The sequence below is a fragment of the Phalangium opilio genome, unplaced genomic scaffold (genome assembly GCF_054372755.1).
Source record: "Phalangium opilio isolate 3A_F unplaced genomic scaffold, DU_Popi_V2 ptg000206l_1, whole genome shotgun sequence".
NCBI classification, from domain to species: Eukaryota; Metazoa; Arthropoda; class Arachnida; order Opiliones; family Phalangiidae; genus Phalangium; species Phalangium opilio.
The window spans coordinates 886,777-907,916 of record NW_028324216.1 but is presented as its reverse complement, the minus strand read 5'-3'; the positions used below and the strand labels follow the sequence as shown (position 1 = coordinate 907,916).

At 34.3% G+C, this 21,140-nt stretch overlaps 1 protein-coding gene across 1 annotated transcript in view; it reads right to left on the bottom strand.

The window, feature by feature from the left end:
* Positions 1 to 2,040, bottom strand: part of LOC149621416 (fatty acid synthase-like) — a 54,099-nt gene extending 52,059 nt beyond the window's left edge. Inside the window, exon 1 of the mRNA XM_089853856.1 lies at positions 1,923 to 2,040. Within this exon, the coding sequence (XP_089709982.1) occupies positions 1,923 to 2,013 (91 nt within the window). The 5' untranslated portion in view covers positions 2,014 to 2,040. The remainder of the gene's footprint in view (positions 1 to 1,922) is intronic.
* Positions 2,041 to 21,140: the final 19,100 nt, after the last annotated feature.

Below are 21,140 nucleotides of genomic sequence, written 5' to 3'. Positions count from 1 at the left end.
TTAGCCTTTTGGGGTCTGGTCTGCCCACTAAATTTTACTCTCGATTTTTATCGTGTAAATCCTCTAAGGACTACAAAGCCCTAAACTTTTCGAAATTAATCATAAGTCAATACTTCGCCCCTATAAGTAAGTAACCCATTTTATAGACGTGATAAATTATGAATAGAAGCTTTCAAAAGGGGTGGGGCGAAGTATCGTCTGCTAGATTTAGGGGTTAGGACTTTATGTAAGCACAAGGACGTTAGATTGGACCTTCAGAGTCATCAGTCCACTACCAAATTTGAATGGTTTGTATTGTTTGAAGCCACTTCTACCGTCTTTAAATGGATCATCCGAAGTACAACACTCCAATGTTCAATCCGGGATATATGCAATTTTAGAAGTAGGAATGGAGAACGGGGTTTGTATTTACTTCAGTTATTCCGACTCATAGACCACCCAGTATAGAGCCCCTCCCTCCAACACGTAACGAAAAGTTTAAATCATATCTTATTGGCTGCTCACTTAAACTATACGTTTTGATGACGTTGCTGACGCGGATGGCGAAAAATACTACGTAATTCCTTTTTACCTCTGTCGCTATGACCCTCCCGCCTCTTCTTTCATACTCCCCCCCGGTCCCGTGGAAGGGGGTCCGGGACTTAGACGCGCGCCCAGATATTACTCTGTTCTCCATTCCTACTTCCAAAATTAAATCTATCCTTGGTTCTATGTTGAATCATAACTTGTGTTGGGGTGTGTATGCATCCCTTATGGGTCATTCAAAATCGGCTAAGTAAAGATGTTACATTTTTGATTCTAAAAATTGATGATTTCCCATAGAACCACATTATCCCACTCACTCATTGTACTAATTCAGTCCCTCCCTTTTAGGAATAAAACAATGTATTTTTAATTAATACACGCGTTTCTTTTCTTTCTAGTCTGCAATTAAGTATTTAAATGCGTTATCCCCCCCCCCTTACAAACGGTTAATTTTTAACGGTTTTAATGTAAGGTGTATTCATTAAGACGATAAAAGCGATAAAATCTAAATTCTTTTTTTGTTGCAAATAGTTGATGACTAAGCTAGGTATAAGAATACCTGTACATTATGCGGGTATAACTATAAAGGTACACCGGCGGGGCCGTGGGTTCAATACTTGGGGATTTCTTTTTTTTTTTTACTTTTGCAATTGTCTTAATCATTATTTATTTAATTAATTTATGCATTTATTCGTCTTGAAGGGATAGTATAGCGTTGATATAAATATAAATATAATATAATTCTAAATTGAGTCATTCATTCTGTTTCTATTATGTTATTTAGTAATGGAAACGTTTGATTTTTTTTTTAAGAAAATTATACAATGTGTTTGCGATATTTTGAAGTAAACAATACTTTTTGCTTTTCTTCTGTAGTTACGCAACAAAAATTTGTTTTTAAATTAATTCATTATTAGAAAATATTAAATTTAAAATAAATTTATTAAATTTTAATTGTTCTTTTCGTGCCACGATTGTCGAAATATTAGAAATATAAATTAATTACATCTCAATTTAAGTTAATTTGTCGTTAATTAGTAAGTAATATATACATTTATCACGTCACGGTAATTATCAAGGGGTAAATTACCACAGTAATTACGCAGCCTCAATTTTTGTATAAATATCGTAATTATTTTATAATTTACTAAATATCTAACACTTATTAACCGACGCAACGTAATTTGAGCAGACAAATTTACCAAATTACGGTAATTCAAGGGTAATTTGCACCATGGTAATTACATCCCCTCAATTTTTGAATAAACCGTAATTCACAACAATATCTAATCCACACATTACGCGACATAATATATTCAATTTAAGGAAACTTTTTGGCAAAAATTTCCTTTAAAATAAAAAACACACATTTAAAGATAAGATTTTGACTGTCTTACCTTGCAATCTCCTAAACCTTTGTAGCTGTCTTCCAACACCGGTTCCTAACAGTTCGTCTAATGTAAAACACTGAGTTGGCCGCGTCAACATTTTTTCCTTTTTTTCTTTATTTCTTTTTTCAATTCAACTATATATTTTTTTTAAAATATCTCACATTGAACCTACAATTCATTTCCACCCCCAACGAAACTTGTAAACCGGAATTGGGAATTTAACTTCGGATCTTAAAATTTTCAAAATCCAAATAATATAAAAAATAAAAAAATAAATCAAAATCCAAGACCTCTTCAAAGTTCGAAAATTCAAAAATTCTTTTAAATAAAAAAAAAGAAGAAAATAATAACTAGCCTTAAGGTATTTAAAAATAAATTGCCACTGTTATTGTTAGATCCGTTTTTCTATTTTTCAATAGTGTTTTCCAATTTCCACTAGAGTAAATTTGAAATTTAACTACGGTTATTGTAAAGTATTTATTTTATATTATTGCACTATTAAAGGCGGGTATTAATCTCGCGCTTAAATTCAATCGAAATGCACCGTTGGTAAAAGTCTCGTGATCTTGAAAGCGCGCGCGAGATTTTCTGTATGGTCTGTTTTTTTTATTTACGCCTATAATCCTCCAGCCTTTATCAACGTTTAAAATATTAGTACTTTCAAAGGCGGGGGATGTTAACGCGCCGTATTACAACCGAAATGGGGGTTATTTATGTTAAATAAAAACGCGAGAAACTAGTAAATCCACGTTCTTAAACAAAGGAAGATTTTTAAACCGTTAACTTTAACGGATGCAAAAGCGTTGCCTTTTAAAGAGAAAATACGCGCCTTTTTTTACTACTACTATTATTATTATTTGGCGGGACTTTTTGGCGGGAAATAAAAAGGTTAACCCTATTTTACAGCGCGCGCTACTTAACGCTTGAAGATTTCATTTTTTCTTGCTAAATACATTGCAAATACATATTTCGTTGACTCATTACGGTATATATTTGGATAGACCATTATTTTAAATGGAGGTGGTGGTCTACACCCGACGCGCCTACAGGCGGTGAGTTTTTGAACTTGTAAAGCTTTATAACACTGCGAAAAGCAGCTCACCTGACGCGATCTGTAGCGTCGACATCATGGGAGTGAGTCTCAAACGGATCTGAGTGGAGCGAAACCTTTCTCCGGAGATGAGTCTCTCTCTCTCTCAGAGGCTGGAAGAGGATGCTTTTCCGGAGAAGGGGAATTTTCCCGAGGGGTACGACACTTCGGGGGAATTTTAATTGAGGTTTGTACGTAGAAACGTCTATTTCAATATGCAGGTATTTTCCAAAAAGGGCTCAGGGTATAATTATAGGACATAGTGGGATGCGTGGAAGGTTCTATGGGAAATCTATCAATTTTGAGGGTCAAAAATGTAACTCTATACTTCTTTCTATGAGCAGACGATTTTGAATGTCCCCATAAGGGATGCATGCACTCCCTAACACAAGTTATGATTGAACATTGGAGAAGTGATATCTAGTCTACTAGGGAGAAGGTATAAATTCTCCACATTTATAATCTAGCTTTATCTCCAATCCAAACGTATAGTAGGTCCGGAGTTAATCCCGGCCGCCTCTAAATTACAACCAGCATCTCATTGGTTCTTGAAAACTCACGTCAACGCAACAAACGCGAATGACGAAAATTACAGTCATATTTTCCGACTGAGGAGAGGAGGCGAAATAGCCCGGTCTCCTCCTTTTACGTCCCCCCTTGTATTTTGAAAGGGGGACTGGGACTATGGCACGCGAATACTTTGGAATCTTATACCTTCCCCCTAATAAATTAGATATCGCTTCTTGATTGAACATTGGAGAAGTGTTTTAGGGATGACCCCTTAATTAAATTTGATTAAGAAACTGATGCTATAAGGGGTCATCGGTGAAACACTTAAATAAATCATAACTTCTGTTAGGGTGTGCATGCATCCCTTATGGGGCATACAAAAATGGCTGGTCATAAGAAAGATTTCCCTTAGAACCACGCATCCCACTCCCTGCACTTCGGCTCCCTTTTGGAATACCCTGTAGAGTGTTTAGCCCCTCGGGAAATCAGTTTCTACCGTGAAGCACCAGCATCTTCGGATGAAAGTACTCTAAATGATTCGAAAGGGTTGAGATTGTTCTTTTATACTGACTTGAGTTTTTATCGTGAAAGAAAATAATTCAATTTAATTGAAATACTTTGCATTTAAACCATGACTACTCGGCTTTGAAATACAGTAAACATTCCCGTTGAAAATTGAAACATTTTCGAATAATAAATTTTAATGAGTGATCTTAACCGCTTTCAATCTCTCGGAGCTAATTAACTAATTAATTACATATTTTCTTAATACTGAAAGCTTTGATCTTAATTAAATTTTTTTTTTTGTAACTTCGTAAATTGAAGTATGTTTATTTTAATTAATTTCTCAAAAGATTTGACCTGATTTTCGTGACAATTTAACAATTTTGTAACAAATCTTGAGACAGGGTTTCGCGATCGAGATTAAATTTTAATTGAATGTTTTGGGACATGCGCAATAGTGATTCCATCCAGAAGATTGTATTGTATTGTAGGACCGCTTTTGCAATTTTATAGAACCATCTGAGATTCAATATTGAACCTTTCCCTCCAGAAGATGAAACCCAGCAGTCCTATAATTCTTAATTCCTATATGAAATCCTATATTTTTTTAACCTGTCCTATATTATCACCTATAATTTCACGAAAGGTACCCCCCCCCACCACAATATTCTATAGTTTAGACTTAAGTCGAAGTTCTTCAACTCTTCCAGAATTATTTTGCTTTGCGAAGATTTTGGATGAGTTACAGCAAGAATACATACAGCTACTAGGAATAATTGTGTACATTTCTTTTTCACTCAACGTATCTAGGCAACGCGTTCTCAAGCCCGGTATACCACCCACAAATTAACACTGGATATATGGATGGGGCTCAATGATTCCTGTTAGCTGTATGTATTCCTGGTTATAGCGAAACAATGTATTCCTTTTCCCGTGAAATATCAAAAATTTCTTAGGGGTTCCTTGATATATTCTATTGTTTGTAATACCTGGGAGGGTTGTAATTTTTGCGCCATGGGATTGACATAGTTCACCTTTCGCTTCCCAGGTGGCGCCATTCCCAACACCAAACGATTTCCCTTAGATCTTAACCCTTTCTTAGTTTTGATCGCGACTCGAGACAAAAATTGAATGACAATATGTTGTAAGTCAAATTCGTCTGTTATTTAATTTCGATTAATTTTGTTTGAACCTTGGAAAGCGAAGTCTAACGTCGAGAACTTATAGTCACTCGTTGTAATCACTTTATGTGTGTACTAAAAGGATTAAGTACTCTTAATTGAGGCGCAGTAAATCTTTGTGGTTGGCCCCTCGTTTAATGTAGTCGATGTGAAATTTCAATGTTTGTCATGAGCTTACAGAGGAGCTCTTCCCACATCTATAATTTCTGTGACCATAAGTTCATAAGATATGTTCCCCATAAGTTTGTAAAGTCTGGTAACTTAGAAACTGGAGCTTGTAATTTTGAAGTGACAGCCTAGGTAGGTCATGGATTCGAGGTAAAGCGACGTACGCCTGGTGCATGAGGCGCTGCTGTCAAAGGCCTAATTAGTAATTCAGACTAAATAGGAGCTAGATGGAACTTAAGTCCTGCAAAATTAATTAACCACCACCGAGTGTAGTAAGTACTTCAATTGACTCGCTTCCGTCGTTCTCCTTCTCGAACTAGTTATCTCGAACTGTAAATCTCTAGGAGGTAGCATTGCGAATAGTATAGCTAATGTCATACTTATCACGTAACATATCACTTATAAACTTATGCTAGTTTAAACCGTTTAAAAATCGAATTCTTTCTATAGTAGGAAAACGGGAAAATCCACCTAAATTGCACTTGCAACATTATTGCTTTTAAAACGACTTTATTTTCGACCTTTTTGGCGATAGATCGATCTCCCCGGGCGCTATACCGGAGAAGGAGAGAGAGAAAGAGAGAGGGAGAGAGAGAGAAAGAGAGAGAAATTCACAATGTTAGAACTATCTATCCATCCTTTCCCCTTCCAGCCTCTTACCATCATCTCCTCCTACCATCTTTCTCCTCCATCCGTTGCTGCTCTTGGGCTTCCGTCACTCTTTTAGATCCCCCATCTCTCTCCCCACCCATAGTTCCTGCCAACCTGCCACTGTCTTCTTTACAACCGCCACTATATACACTCTCACGTTTTCCCCAACTGAAGTTAACAAATAGAAGTTGCTTAGAAATAACTCACCAGGGATAGATTTAATTTTAGAAGTAGGAATGGATTGAACGGTTAGTATTTACTTCAGTCCGACTCATAGACCACCCAGTATAGAGCCCCTCCCTCCAACACGTCGTTACGAAAAGTTTAAATTATCTTATTGGCTGCTCACTTAAACTATACGTTTTGATGACGTTGCTGATGCGGAGACGGTGAAAAATACTACGTAATTCCTTTTTACCTCCGTCGCCTGCTATGACACGCCTCTTCTTTCATACTCCCCGTCCCGTGGAAGGGGGGGTCCGGGACTTTGACGCGCGCCCAGATATTACTCTGTTCTCCATTCCTACTTCTAAAATTAAATCTATCCCTGGTCCAACTTACATAAGGTTATGAGCTTCGGTACAATTTCCTTCTGTTTTTGGATTGTCTCAGCTCGGGTTTCATTTTCCTATAACACGCGGTAGTATGGGGTTTTTCCTGTCCATATTGAATTGGCGCCTGATTAAATTTTTGGCGGGAAACCTCCAAGGTATTTCATTTTTTTTTTCTCGGTTCTTCAGGTGAGTTTTTTGTTTTTAGACATATGCTACTACTATCATATACTCTACAGGAGGTTTATGCAGGGCTACCAGACAGTTGGAGAACCAAGCTTAGTAAATAAATATACAGCATTTCTTTTTAACTTATATGATTATTATTATTATTATTAACTTATGAAACGCATTATTTACTTGTTGGGCGAAACTCCAAATTTCACAAGAAAACAATTTTCTGTTTTAAATAAATATGTCGGTAATAAATATTTTTAAAATATTCAAAGTAGTACATTTTAAGTAATAATTTAGTCAGATTTATATAAATATAAACAAATAGTTAAATTTAATAACAATAATAATAATAATTTTAATAAAGAAATGCTTACCATTATATTAAATAAATTAATCAAAATAAACCAGGCTAATTTAATTTGTATTAGCTTTAGTGAAAACATAATTGTCATTAAGAAAGCGTTAAGATGTTTGTCAAATTTCTTTTTTCTTCTCTTGCCTTTCTTGGGTCGCTGGAGAATACCATTTCCTCAAGTACTGGTGGCCATGTATGTTTCCCCACGAATTTTAACCCCAACAGGCACCTTATGTTATTTACCCATTGACCTTTAATACAGTGGAAGCTATTTCACTGCCATTTCTATCTAACCATAAACTACTTCTCTCTCTCTGGAAGTTGATAGCTTTTCTTTTGCACACCAATTTCGCCTTTATAAAATCATTTCGACCACGAAATTGTTCTTTGGTCAAGTGTCTCTCAAGCCAAGTCTCCCAGGATTAAGTATGAATTGAGTCATGTACTTCATGAATATGTAATTCCAAGATATTTACGACATACTCCAACCAGTCAAGTTTTAATTTTCTATCTCTAGCTTATTTTATTAATTTGTCTGTAGACCAATTTGACCAATCAGTGATTGCAGATCTACTTTAATATTATACACATATTACTGTATGCAGTTATCTTTGTCATCACATTTAATTTCCCTCTATACCCTGCTGCAGAAAATAGCAGTAGCCAACAACTGCTCCAATTCAGTTGGTGATTGGTGACATAATTTGTTAATTCATGTTGAATTTTGAGCCTGCATGCATGCGTAATTTACACACGGGAAAAATTAATTAATGAGTTAGAATGATTATATTGTAATTGCTTCAATTGGAGTAATTATTATTATTATCCCATAAATTAGATTTAGTTGTAGTGATAGACGTGAAATTAACACCTGGTGGTGGCAATGCATGATTGAAATCATACTCCTACATACATTTCCTGGAGAAATTGAAGTTATTCTTGCGGTAACGTTATTACAAGAAAAGAACAGTTGTCGCCTTGGACTCTGGTACAATTTCCAGGTGAAATTTGATGGAGAAATACCCTGGCAATGTCTGTAAGGTCATCATCGTTTCGTGTCCTTTATGGCGGCGTAGAGAACTTTGTGTTTTCTTAGTTGTCCTTGGGCTTTGTACTTTTTTTTGGCTATGATGACCGGACACTGTCCCGGCTTCTCTCTAATGATTTGGCTTATTATTTTACGATAAAAGCAAGCGCAATGCGTGATGTTGTTGCCTGTATATTGTTGTATTGGCAATTCAACTATACGCGACACGACGACAAAGTCATTGTCAACAACATTTTGTTTCTCAAAAAAGGGTTGAGGGGCCGTCCATAAATGAACGAATACAAATTGAAAGTATTTATTTGTGTAAATTCAGTGACTTTCGAGTTTTCAAGGGTTACTTGTATATTTTTGACTTAGTTTGGGGGAAGTTTTCGTTTATAGTTTAGCATCAAATTTATCCTAAAATTTAGTTGTCTCTTTTTATGATAGAGATCACATTTGATTAGACATGTTCACCGAAATTGCTTCAAAGGCTCGCTCAGGATTTTTTTATATTAATTATATCATTTAGTTTAATTAAGTTCCTCTGAATTTTCAAAGTAAAATCCAATTTGTTATTTTTTACCGATCTTTTTGACCTTTCTATAAAATTCCCCAGTTCCATAACATTTTTGACCTATTCGGACCATTCTCTGACTTTTCCACGTGTTCCATAGCCTCCAGGCAACCCTGACCAAGTCTTAAGGAAAAATCCATTAATCCCCAAGTACTTAACCCAAACCCATCTAGCTTGTCTCTCTCATCTTCCTAACAAAAACATTCAAAGTCGAGGGTCAAAGGTTATCAGGTCGAAACTGATTAAGGTCTCCAACGAGATAGGGGGGGGTGACGTAATAAGGAAGGTGCATGGGCGAGTCAGTAACTCGGAGACTGACCACTGGTCCATACTGAAGATGGCATGCAATACCTCCTTTGAAACCGCTTGCTTGACTGGTCAACCGGCTTATAACCCAGGTACAATAAAACTTGACCATTCTCGTTATGTGAATTAATAACCATTCGTAACTTCGGTAAGGCTGTAAGGTAAGATTGTCCGAGAGGAACGACGTCTTTCGCGTTACGACTTGCAATAAAATACCGGCGGCGGCCTTCCGGAGAATAAGTACAATAAAATCGTAGGTTTGACTGCGAAACTCAAGTATCTTTGTCTGTAAGGTTAATTGAAGTTAAGTGTTTTCTGTTGTAAAGTTTATAAGTACTGTCTGTAATTCACTGCTATACCACCGTGGCCGGCCACTTTTGTATCTTGTTCTTCGTTTCAGTCTGAGATTGCTTTAGTTACGTGTTTAAATGTATGGTTTAGTTGCGTTTGGTTTAAAAGCAATCTTAGGTAGGGCTAAGGTGCCATTCAAACTATAGGTTTTATTATCCAGGAACCACATAGCCACATAACCGTGGATTTAGTAGAATAAAGGTGTCGGACAGTTAGGGTTAGAAACCTGCATTGTAAATCCTAAATCTACTTTACCAGCCACTAACCACGTGTTGCAGGTCTACTACTACAACTAAATATAATCTATGCTTGCTAATAATCACTCCAATTGAAGCAATTAAAATATAATCACTCTAACTCATTAATTAATTTTTCCCGTGTGTCAATTATATACGCATGCAGGCTCAAAATTCAACATGAATTAACATGAATTATGTCACCAATCACCAACCGAATTGGAGCAGTTGTTGGAAACTGCTATTTTCTGCAGCAGGGTATAGAGGGAAATTAAATGTGATCACAAAGATAACTGCATACACTAATATGTATAATATTAAAGTAGATCTGATTACAATCACTGATTGGTCAAATTGGTCAATACAGACAAATTAGGAAGCTAGAGAGAGGAAGAAATACATAGACTTCAAGTAGTGCCTATTTAGTTACTTTCTGTTATATTTATTTGCCTTTGTTATTACTAATACTTAAACCCAAGATGGTTGCAATCTATGGTTATTTATTTACAAGTTTCCGACCTCTTTGTATTGGGAATAAAATAAAATATTATTATTCTTTACTTTCTTTTGGGTGTTGGAATATTTTTCATGGTCAGTTTTGACCATATAGTAACCTTACCAATTCTACGAGTTAACCCTATATGGTTAGCCCTTTTCTTCAGTATCATTTCAAACTGAAATCAAATCAGTACTATACCAACGTATGCAGATTTTTCTGGATTTAATGTGATGCCCTCAACTTCGAGAGGATTTGTTTCAAGATTTTTATGAGCTCCAATATATATATATATATATATATATATATATAGTGTAGTTTATACATTGCAGTAGGAATATACTATATTATGTATTGATATATACAGGGTGTTATTCCAAAAAGGGAGGGTTTAATTATAAGACCAATATGTTCAGTGAGTGGGATGCAAGGTTCTATGGGAAATCATCCATTTTTTTAAGTCGAAAATGTGACTTGTACTTCTGCCAAGAAGTGATATCTAGTTTATTAGGGAGAAGGTATAAATTCGCCTGCACATTTCCAGCTTTATCTCCAGTCCAAACGTTACGTAGGTCCGGAGTTAATCCCCGCCGCCTCTAAATTACAACCAGCAATCATCTCATTGGTTCTTGAAAACTCACGTCAGCGCGACGCGAATGACAAAAATTACAGTCATATTTTCCGACTGAGGAGAGGCTGCGAAATAGTCCAGCCTCCTTTTACGTCCCCCCTTTGTATTTTGAAAGGGGGACTGGGACTATGGCGCCATGCGCGAATACTTAGGCATCTTATACCTTCTCCCTAATAAACTATAGATATCACTTCTTGCTTCTACTTATGATATTTTGCTCTATATGTGTCATCCCATATATTTAAGGACATTACCGTCTAGTATAGACCAAAAATCGATTTACAAGACGTAAAACCATGATGTTGTCTAAGCTTCATTAGTGGATTAGACCTTAACGGGGTCGCAATCCTGCAAAGATGACATTGTTATGTACACAGAGACATTTTCGGTTATGTACTTAAACGCACCAACACTTTGCGCCTAAACCGTAGACTACAGGGTGTGTGGTTCAAAAAGGGTCCTGGTAATCATAGGGTACAGTTAGTGAGTGGGATAACATTGTTCTATGGGAAATCATCAAACAATTTTGAGGATCGAAAATGTAACTCTATACTACTTTCTATTACCAGCCTGTTTTGAATGCATGCACACCCTAACACAAGTTATGATTCGAATTGAACATTGTGGGAGTGTTTTACACACTGTATTTGAACGCTATTCCCCTGATAGCGATCATAAATAGACTGGAAGTCATAAGTAAGTCGAAAATAGTGTATTGTTTTCATATTCTAACTCCCCCTTATATATTGAAGCACTTTTGGTGGGACCGTCGAAGGAAGCTTACAAACTCAATTATTTCCATAGTAGGCCTATAGCTTCGTCAGCGATAAGGAAAACCATCAATTAAAATCAACTGGCGCGTGAAACGGACGAACGAACGAACGAACGACGTTCGGTGAAAGTAAAGGGGTTGGAAAAAAGGGCGCCAAATCGCTCGCGTGGTTCAATTTCCCGCCTTTCCTCTTAACCCTTTTTCCCGCCATTTAGCTCGTGCTCGCGATGTATTGATTAGAAACGAAACAAAAGAGTAGTAGACAGAACAGAACAGAAAGCAGCCTTCCCCAAGCTCGTGCCATATTTCATTAAAACCTACTGCTATGGAAGAAGATGGCGCGAAATTTTTCCCGCTCAAATTCTATATAAGCACGTGCGTATGTTTGAAAGGTCGTGTTCGTATTATCGAGATAGGATCTAAATTAAGAAATAAATAAACTATGATATATTTCTAGACAAATGACAATTTTGAATTTGAAAGGAGTTTGTTTAAATGTGTAGATGTTTTTGGTTTTCTAATGATTTTGAAGTTATTTGTTGAAGTTAGTGGGGTGTGATTGGGTTCACTGAAGGGGCTAAATAACTTTGAGCGCGCTTCAGAGTTGTTGCAAAACAAATATATTTCAAATTAGGCCTAGTTCTAGCGTGGCGTTGTTCCCAAAACCCCGGCTTGACCTTACTTGACCTCACCTCGGTAGGAACGCAAAACCTGTGCAATTAAAAATCCCGCTAATAATTAAGACTCAGAGAAATTATAGACCGAAAAGTAGGCCTTGGGTGGTAATTCTCGTTTTCTGGGTTTCAAATTATTATCAGGCGACTGGTACTAGGAATTATAACAAAAATAATCACTTTGTGGTAGGCCTTTCTTAATTACTTCATTAAGTCGACGGTCGTCCAATCCCGGGCGGATTTAGGGGTTGGTCTCGCTTCGGTCACTCTTTCCCCCGCTCTCCCCCCTCTCTCGCAAGGTATAAGGTAACGTGTTAGGTTACTAGCCTCCCGGGCATCTTTGGGCCTTAGGTAAGATCACATCGCACGTTTCCATGGTAACCCCTACATCCCTCATCACGTATCCCGGTAGCTTCATAGTCTTAACGCTGTCATATGTAAATTTATTTTGATCTAAGTTTAGGCGATAAGACGGTAACTTGACCCCCACCCCATAGTATGTTCGGTTAGGTCATGTAAGGTTAGGTTTAGGTTGTTGTAAACTTTGGCTCAGGTTTTGTTAGGCTTGGGTTAGGTTTGCTGAAGGTTTTGTTAGGGTTAGTCAAAGGTTGGGTTATATTAGGGTTTGGCAAAGGTTGGGTTTTGCTAGGGTTTTGATAAGGTTGGGTTTTGTTAGGTTTTGGAAAGGTTGGGTTTTGTTAGGGTTAGGGCAAAGGTTGGGTTTTGTTAGGGGGGGGTAGCCCTAAGCTACTTTAAAACGGTACGATCTCAATCTAGGTGTGCTTGAACGACTTTCAGTTTCAGTATAAGCACTTGCACGATTAACATTGCAAACATATTGAGAAAGATGCAAACTTGGATAAAGATAATTTTACTTATGACGCTGGGAATACTGAAGTTTTGATCCGAGCTTACTGAGAAGTGCCTTCATATGAGCTTTATTGCAACTGTATTGCCAACGGAATCGAGTTCTAAATGCGAAGTGTATCGTATTGCCAATGTTATCTTAATTATTCCCAATGCAAGCTTATAGCGTGTAAACTCCAGCAAAGAGTATGCAAACTCCAAGACCTTGGAGTAGTAATGTGTACAGTCAACTCCAGGTATTGCTTTCTCTTTGGTATTAGAGATTTTGTGAACAGGGATAGAGATTATGGCGCCATCCTTACAGTGGCGCGAGATTTAGAAACTTGAAACTCCTGTTGTTGGTATACGAGCTTGGTTCCCGCCATTTATAATCATCCCATTTTGGTGCAATTTCAAAATAAGAAACACGTGGGTTATGAAAAAAATTCTCGCGCTTGATTCCCGCCATTTTTAGTGCTTGCATTTTGGCGCAATTTAAATAAAACATACGTGTCTTTCGCACGTGGTTTATGGTAAAAAAATTCTCGCGCTTAATTCCCGCCATTTTTAGTGCGTGCATTTTGGCGCAATTTAAAGGAAACACGTGTCTTTCGCGTTCGCACGTGGTTTATGGTAAAAAAATTCAGTGCACAATTTTGATTCCCGCCAATTTTAAGTTATTTCATTTCGCGCAATAACTTATCTCTGTCGCACGTGGTAAATGTATTAAAAGTAAGTTATTAAGTCTCGTGAAGAGTTTTGCACAACCATTTTTTAAAAATATTTTATTGCGCCTATATGGGAGTCCGATTACAGGAAAACTATGTCAAAAAAGTCTCGTGTTATAAACATTAAACTTATATTTTCCGTTCCGGTATGGATTAACATAAGATTATCTACGCTTGAGTACGTAACACTCGAGTGGAAGTTACACACTGCCCTACTACCGTACTAGCTACCACTATCTAATAATATTACTGGCTGAAATGTACCACGTGGACTGTATTATTAGACTTAATCATTATCCTTACCTAAAGCATTTACATTCTGGGGAAATCCGAATGGTTTTACTTTTTATGGATTTAAGTAATATAGCTTTAGTTAACGCGTTTTTCCGATTTTAAGCCTCCATACTTAATTAATCATCCTTGGTTTTACATGTACTGTATATTCAACGGTGGAAGCAAAGAGTATTGATTATGTTTAAGATTGGAGTGGTTATTAAAATAATTTATTTTAATTTCAAATTTGGTTGTAACTGAGGGGGATTAAGTGTGGAATGCAAATAATATCCACTTAAAAATGTGTGAATATTAATTTAGGGCATGAGTTAATAATATATGTTACGTTATAACTATGACACTAGATATACAATTCGTAATGCTACCTAGAGATTTACAGCTCGAGATAACTAGTTCGAGAAGGAGAACGACGGAAGCGAGTCAATTGAAGTCCTAAGTACATTCGGTGGTTAATTAATTTTGCAGGACTTCTTCCATCTAGCTCTCCTATTTAGTCTGTATTACTAATTAGGCCTTTGACAGCAGCGCCTCATGCACCAGGCGTACGTCGCTTTCCCTCGAATCTATGACCAACCTCACGCACTCACTTCAAAATTACAAGCTCCAGTTTCTAAGTTACCAGACTTTACAAACTTATGGATGGCCAACATATCTTATAAACTTATGTTTAAAGGCATATTTATTTTAATATAAATTATTCTTTATTACTAAATAAAAATGAGGACAGAAATATATGGGAAATTTTGGTAAAATTCTTGTAAATTTCTTCTACAAAATTTTATTTAATATAAAATATACAAAATGTTTAAAAGTGAAAGTAAGATTGAGATTGTATTAAAGCGTTTCTCGAAATCTCTCTTAAATTTCTTATTTATTTTATCTACGTTGACCCACTAAGAACATTTTCAACTGCACTAGCGAATTATTAAACAAATAAAATAAACACTAGAATTTTTTTTTCAAAAAATTTAATTCAACTCTCCATTTAATCTAGTCCCATTTCTTCATATTTATTCTTTAATAGTTAAACAATAGCTCTTATATTATCTTCAAGAAAACGTAATAGATGATTAATGGGTTGGTAACCTAGCTTTTCTTTAATTAATTTTTTTTCTTTTATAATATTAAATCATAAGTTTATAAGATATGTTGTTGGCCATAAGTTTGTAATCTCTGGTAACTTAGAAACTGGAGCTTGTAATTTTGAAGTGAATGAGGTAAGTCATAGATTCGAGGTAAAGCGACGTACGCCTGGTGCATGAGGCGCTGCTGTCAAAGGCCCAATTAGTAATGCAGACTAAATAGGAGCTATATGGAACTTAAGTCCTGCAAAATTAATTAAACACCACCGAGTGTAGTAAGTACTTCAATTGACTCGCTTCCGTCGTTCTCCTTCTCGAACTAGTTATCTCGAGAACTGTAAGTCTCTAGGAGGTAGCATTACTAACTGTATAGTTAGTGTCATACTTATCATGTAACATATCACTTATAAACTTATGATAAGTTATATGTTCATGATTTGTTTACATTTTTAGACCTAAAAATTAATTTTTAAATATTTTACTTTATTTTTTACAGCCTGTTTAATTTGGTGGCAAAGTTTTGGGTCATTTGTTGTGAAAATTTCGTGGATATCAGATAACAACTCCCGAATGGTAATTACACGATAAATTGAAGATATGACGTACAAAAGATAAACATCATATGGTGAGTTTATTTCAAAAGTTATTTATTGTTATTATTACCAGGAATATACAGGGTGTTTATGATAGGTCAGAAACACCCTGTATGGTAAACATTGCGCCAAGTGTTTGTTTATAAACCATATCTCAAATAACCCTTACATATTAACACCTTTTATTATAAACCCCAGTTTTTATTATCAAAGACTTCCGTGCTGTGATTAGAGAGTTGGGATTAAATTATTATATTAAAAACACTTTCAATTTCAATTTCAATTTCTCTCTCTGAAATGATTCGCTGGGGAACAGTCATAAATGGGTCCTCAATTTTTTAAGTATTGACTATGAAATCGGTGTCAAAAATATACCGAATTGTATAGGTTCGTTAATGCAAGAAATATGCTAGCCATTTTTGAATACAACACAATTGAGTACCATATAGATTCAATCAGGCAAAAATTCTTAAAAAGATGAAAGTATGTTTTCTAAATGAAATGAAACTAGTTTTTTATATAAATTATAAAATATAAAATATTATATTCATCGTAATTGAAAAAATATTCAGAAAGAGGTCCCAATTATATAGAGAGAAAATCTCTTTTAAAATTTTTAAAGTTATCTAACCTCAAAAATACTTATACCAAATAATAATAATGTGAAAGTAATTATGCACTGGGGTAGGTTAAAGAAAGCTTTTAGTATTAGTGTAGTCTCAATATGATTTACGACTTACTCCAACTTCTACTGCAAGTCTATGTATTTCTTTGTCTCTCTCATTCTAGCTTGTTAATTTGTCTGTAGACCAATTTGACCAACCAATCAGTGATTGTAATCAGATCTACTTTAATATTATCAGATATTAGTGTATGCAGTTATCTTTGTCATCACAGTTAATTTTCCCTCTATGCCCAGCTGCAGAAAATAGCAGTAGCAACAACTGCTCCAATTCGGTTGGTGATTGGTGACATAATTTGTTAATTCATGTTGAATTTTGAGCCTGCATGCAGCGTAATTAACACACGGGGGAAAAATTAATTAATGAGTTAGAATGATTATATTTTAATTGCTTCAATTGGAGTAATTATTATCCCATAGATTAGATTTAATTTTAGTAGACCTGCAACACTCAGAAACAATGTGTAGAGCCAGTATCACACGTTTAACACTGATATTTTTAATCGATTCCATTGAAAATGATCGATTAAAATACATAACCAATGTTTCGATTAAAAATTTTATTTCATTTTAATGAAAAATCAACTCCTAGATTATTACTCCCTGCTTTCATGTGTGCAATCACGCGTGAATCTAATTACGTTCATTATCATATTTCACCTTATTTTTAAATCGGTTTTAACAACGTACTCTCTTCTCTTAAAATGAGATCCAATCTCAATTGACAATACCATTTAACCTAACTCTAACGCACGCTTAATGGGTTAAGTATATCTTTAACTTTAAGACAGTGCAAACTTGAATTGACTAGGGGATTACGGTAATGACAGATAAATGAATAAATTGTATCCGTTCTTATGGGAAGTTAACATTACCTGTCATTCAACGTCTGTCATTATTCATAAACGTATAATTTAAATAATCTAATGACTTCCGTAAACCAGACAAACGTTATTATCGCCTTTTATTGTTATTACCTTTATTAAGGAATGCATACAGCTACTAGGAATAATGGTGTACCTGCCTGTTTCACTCAACGTATCTATTTGGACTTTGTGGGAGGAGCTAGACTAATTGTGACGTATTTTACCTTGTGAATTATATATCTAGCTACGCTTTGCCACCTTACGCACGTCTGCACTTTAGGGCCGAAATTTAATGCACAAATTAAATTTTTATTACTCGAAATCGAAATATTTCAATAATTTTAAAATATTTAATATTATAATTACATTATTTACTATCTATTAATGGGTCAAGTTAAATTAAAGGTATCATTTAAATTAAAATCAGCGTGAACTTCGGAAATTCCATTGTTCCGCGTTTTGAACTAGTTTAAAGTTATTGAAATGTATTGTTTTACGTGACTATTTTAAATTTAATTTCTTGACACGTGGCCGTGACAGTTCTTATCAAAAGTATCATTGTCACGAGCGTATTATCAATTATTTAACAAGGCAATATAATTATCCGTCTGGAACCAACCCCTAATTTTGAAATTGTTTAACTTAATTTCGCACGTGCTTGTGTGGTTTATTTTCGATTTCAATATTTTAAAGGGACTGTACCACCCGAAACTCTTGTTAGAATGAGATATAAAGGGGGCTAGATAAATTTCCTCCCCTTTTAAGTTTAAGTTTAACTTTCACTGCGCATGCGCTTGGTGTTGCCAGTAATTTGTTATTAGAGCGTCTGCTTCAAGTTATTGGACACTGAATGATAGTTACTGGGATCGAACAGAATACTACAAGCTTTTTAGGACTTCCGTTGTAGAAAGTGTTTGGTTGAATTGATATGCACACGTCACAAATGACTGGCAACACTTGTTGTTGGACGTTACTGTATCATTTCAATTTATCTATCATATTTTTAAAAATATAATTTTTGAAAGTGCAATGTTTTTTTTAACAAGGTTAAAAAAGTACGTTTGAATTGAGAATAGTTTTCAGGCTAGGCGGATTGATACAATTTACACTGCAGGAGGCCAGACTACATGGCACTGCACTTTGTCCACCAAGTGTAAATGGTATCAATCCTCCTTGTATTAAAACTATATATACATATATAAATTCTTTTATTTGATAATGTTCCTTTAATGCGTATAAAATTTTATTGTACCAGCCGTTATGGTACCACTTCACGGATTTATATCGCGTTCACGCTAGATGGATAATTGATTAGGGGTGACACTGTACCTTTAAAAAATTAAAATTTTGATTGTTTCAACTTCCTGAACTCTTTAAGGATCAATTTTACTTCGAAAACAAAGCATTTAAAGTTGAACTAGATCATTAAGCGATTATATTAGCTGATTTACATCCAAAAATTATTTAACGTGAGCGTGAAAGCGTAATAAGGGGGAAAATTTTTTTCGTGAAAGTCCATAGTGAATATTTTAACATAGTAAATACTTTACGTTTGGTACAATCATTCAAGCGATAAAATTATTATAGTTGTTAATTAACCACCACCACGTTAATGTAGATTTAAAGATTTGAAGAAAAAAAGGGAATATGAAATGATAGGTAACAATTTTTATTTTATTTTCTTGGTAAGAAAAGGGATTATGAACTGGCAAATAATTATTATGCTTATAAAATAAAGGGGGTATGGATATTTCCTTCCCCCCGTTTATTAACATTAACTGCGCATGCGCTCCAGGGTTGTCCTCACACTAACTAATGATAAAATAATATGAAAATTATCTTCTTCATTTATTAAAATTATTTAAAATAAGTTTAATTTTTTTTCCAACACTAATTTTTCTAATTAGAAACCTCCAACTACTTAGCGGTTTTTACAAAGGAAAACTCATTATTTTATCAAAGTTATCATTAGGTTTTAGTAGACATTCAAACTTAAGTTTAATAAATAATTAACCGAAGCTTTTAGATATTTTTTGTTTATGATTAAAGATCCGCAAACTTTTAACTAATAAAAGGAATAAATAAAGCTACTAGGAATCATTGTGCCCTAAAATATATATCCCATGTTAATTTCTATGAATTCGGGATTTGTGGGTATACTGGGCTTGAGAACTTACTACACGTGTGACGCCTATTAATAATTCTGATGGCTGAGATTTCAAATGTTACAGTTGGTATCAACGCGAGGTCAGGCAAGGGGCATGCAGCGAGATAGGTTATATTATTCGCTAGGAAAAATTCCTCTACCTAACCCCTCCCACAATAACCGCCTAGATATGTTGAGAAAAAATTGTTATACGTTATTATTCCAATTATCTGTATGCATTCCTGCAATAATAACAATAGAATATCTATCTATTAAAACATTATAACTAATTAAAGATATATTATTACTGTTATATAATTCAAGGCTTAGCGTACCTTTCCCAAACCTTATGCTTTACAATAACTGTAATTAAACTTTATTTTTTTTTTTCATTACGCTAGGATGAGTTTAGAAACATGTTTTTGTTTAAACGTAATGTAGTTGTAATTTAAGATGTTTTTAGTAAAAATAAGAAAACGAAATCTCGCCTTAAGGACGCATAATTAAGTTATTTTTAAAGCATGACTAGCGTGGGAAAAAAAATAATAAAATATTTTTACTATTTTATTATTTTATTATTTTTAAGAAAATGTTTTCAAAGATTTTGTTTTTGAGAATCGTTGGAGAGTAAATTATCGTATTTTATCGATACTTTCGATTTAAAAAACTCTAATGTGTTATTTTAAAATCAGCCCTGACATATTACATAAAAATATCCACATTTCGGCATTGAAATATTTAGTAATAATTTTATATTTTAGCTGTAAAATATTATATATTAAATTTGAAAAATTTTACTTTTTATTACGTTTTTTATGGTCAAGGAATTTATAACCCCTTAATATAAATAGGATAGGAAATCCGTAACTCGAGAATATGGTATATCAAGGTCACTAGGACAGCGTAATTTAATACTGGCGACTCAAAAAATTATCACTTTCTAGTCCCATTTACTAATATAGAGTTGCTTGAAGTGGTAGGTAAAGTTATGAAATTTTAAGTATTTCGTCAATGTTAGAGGAAAGGAAGATTTACGTGTTTAAAATAAATAATTATGTGCCATGACTGAATTTGAATTTGCGTGTTAAAATTAACTGAGTTATATGATTTCAAATAACTCGCTTAATTTAATTTAAATTAAATTAATGTTTAACTGAGTTGGCAAATCAGTGGCTCTATATCAGCATTCCCCTAGAGTTGTTTGTTAGATCTTTAAACTCATTGAAGAATCTTAATTACTAACTTAAGTAATTAAGTATATATAAACAACTGCATTATTTATGATACTTTTTTTAAAATGTCTTGTTGATTTAATTACTTAAGTTCATGATTATAAAATTAAAATTATGTAGTTTCCCCCTTTTTTAAGTACTAAGTTTAAATGGATATAATGAATGAAAAGTTTGTTTAATGTGCACAATAAAAACTAATTACGTATATATAGAGAATAATATTATAATGAGCCGAATTTATTTAAATTTAAATTAAAATAAATAATTTTAAAGATTCGATGAAAATTTTCAAATTTTTACTAATTTTTATAATTAAACGAATTATTATCATTAAATTAATTCTAACTGTAAATAATATTATAAATTTTTGACTAAACTGTGCTAAATTCACCAAAAAAATAAATACCAACACCTGATTAAACATAATACTCTCTTAATCTCAATAACTAAATACTTTTAAATTAAATTCAATTAAATTAACATAACTAATACTAATTC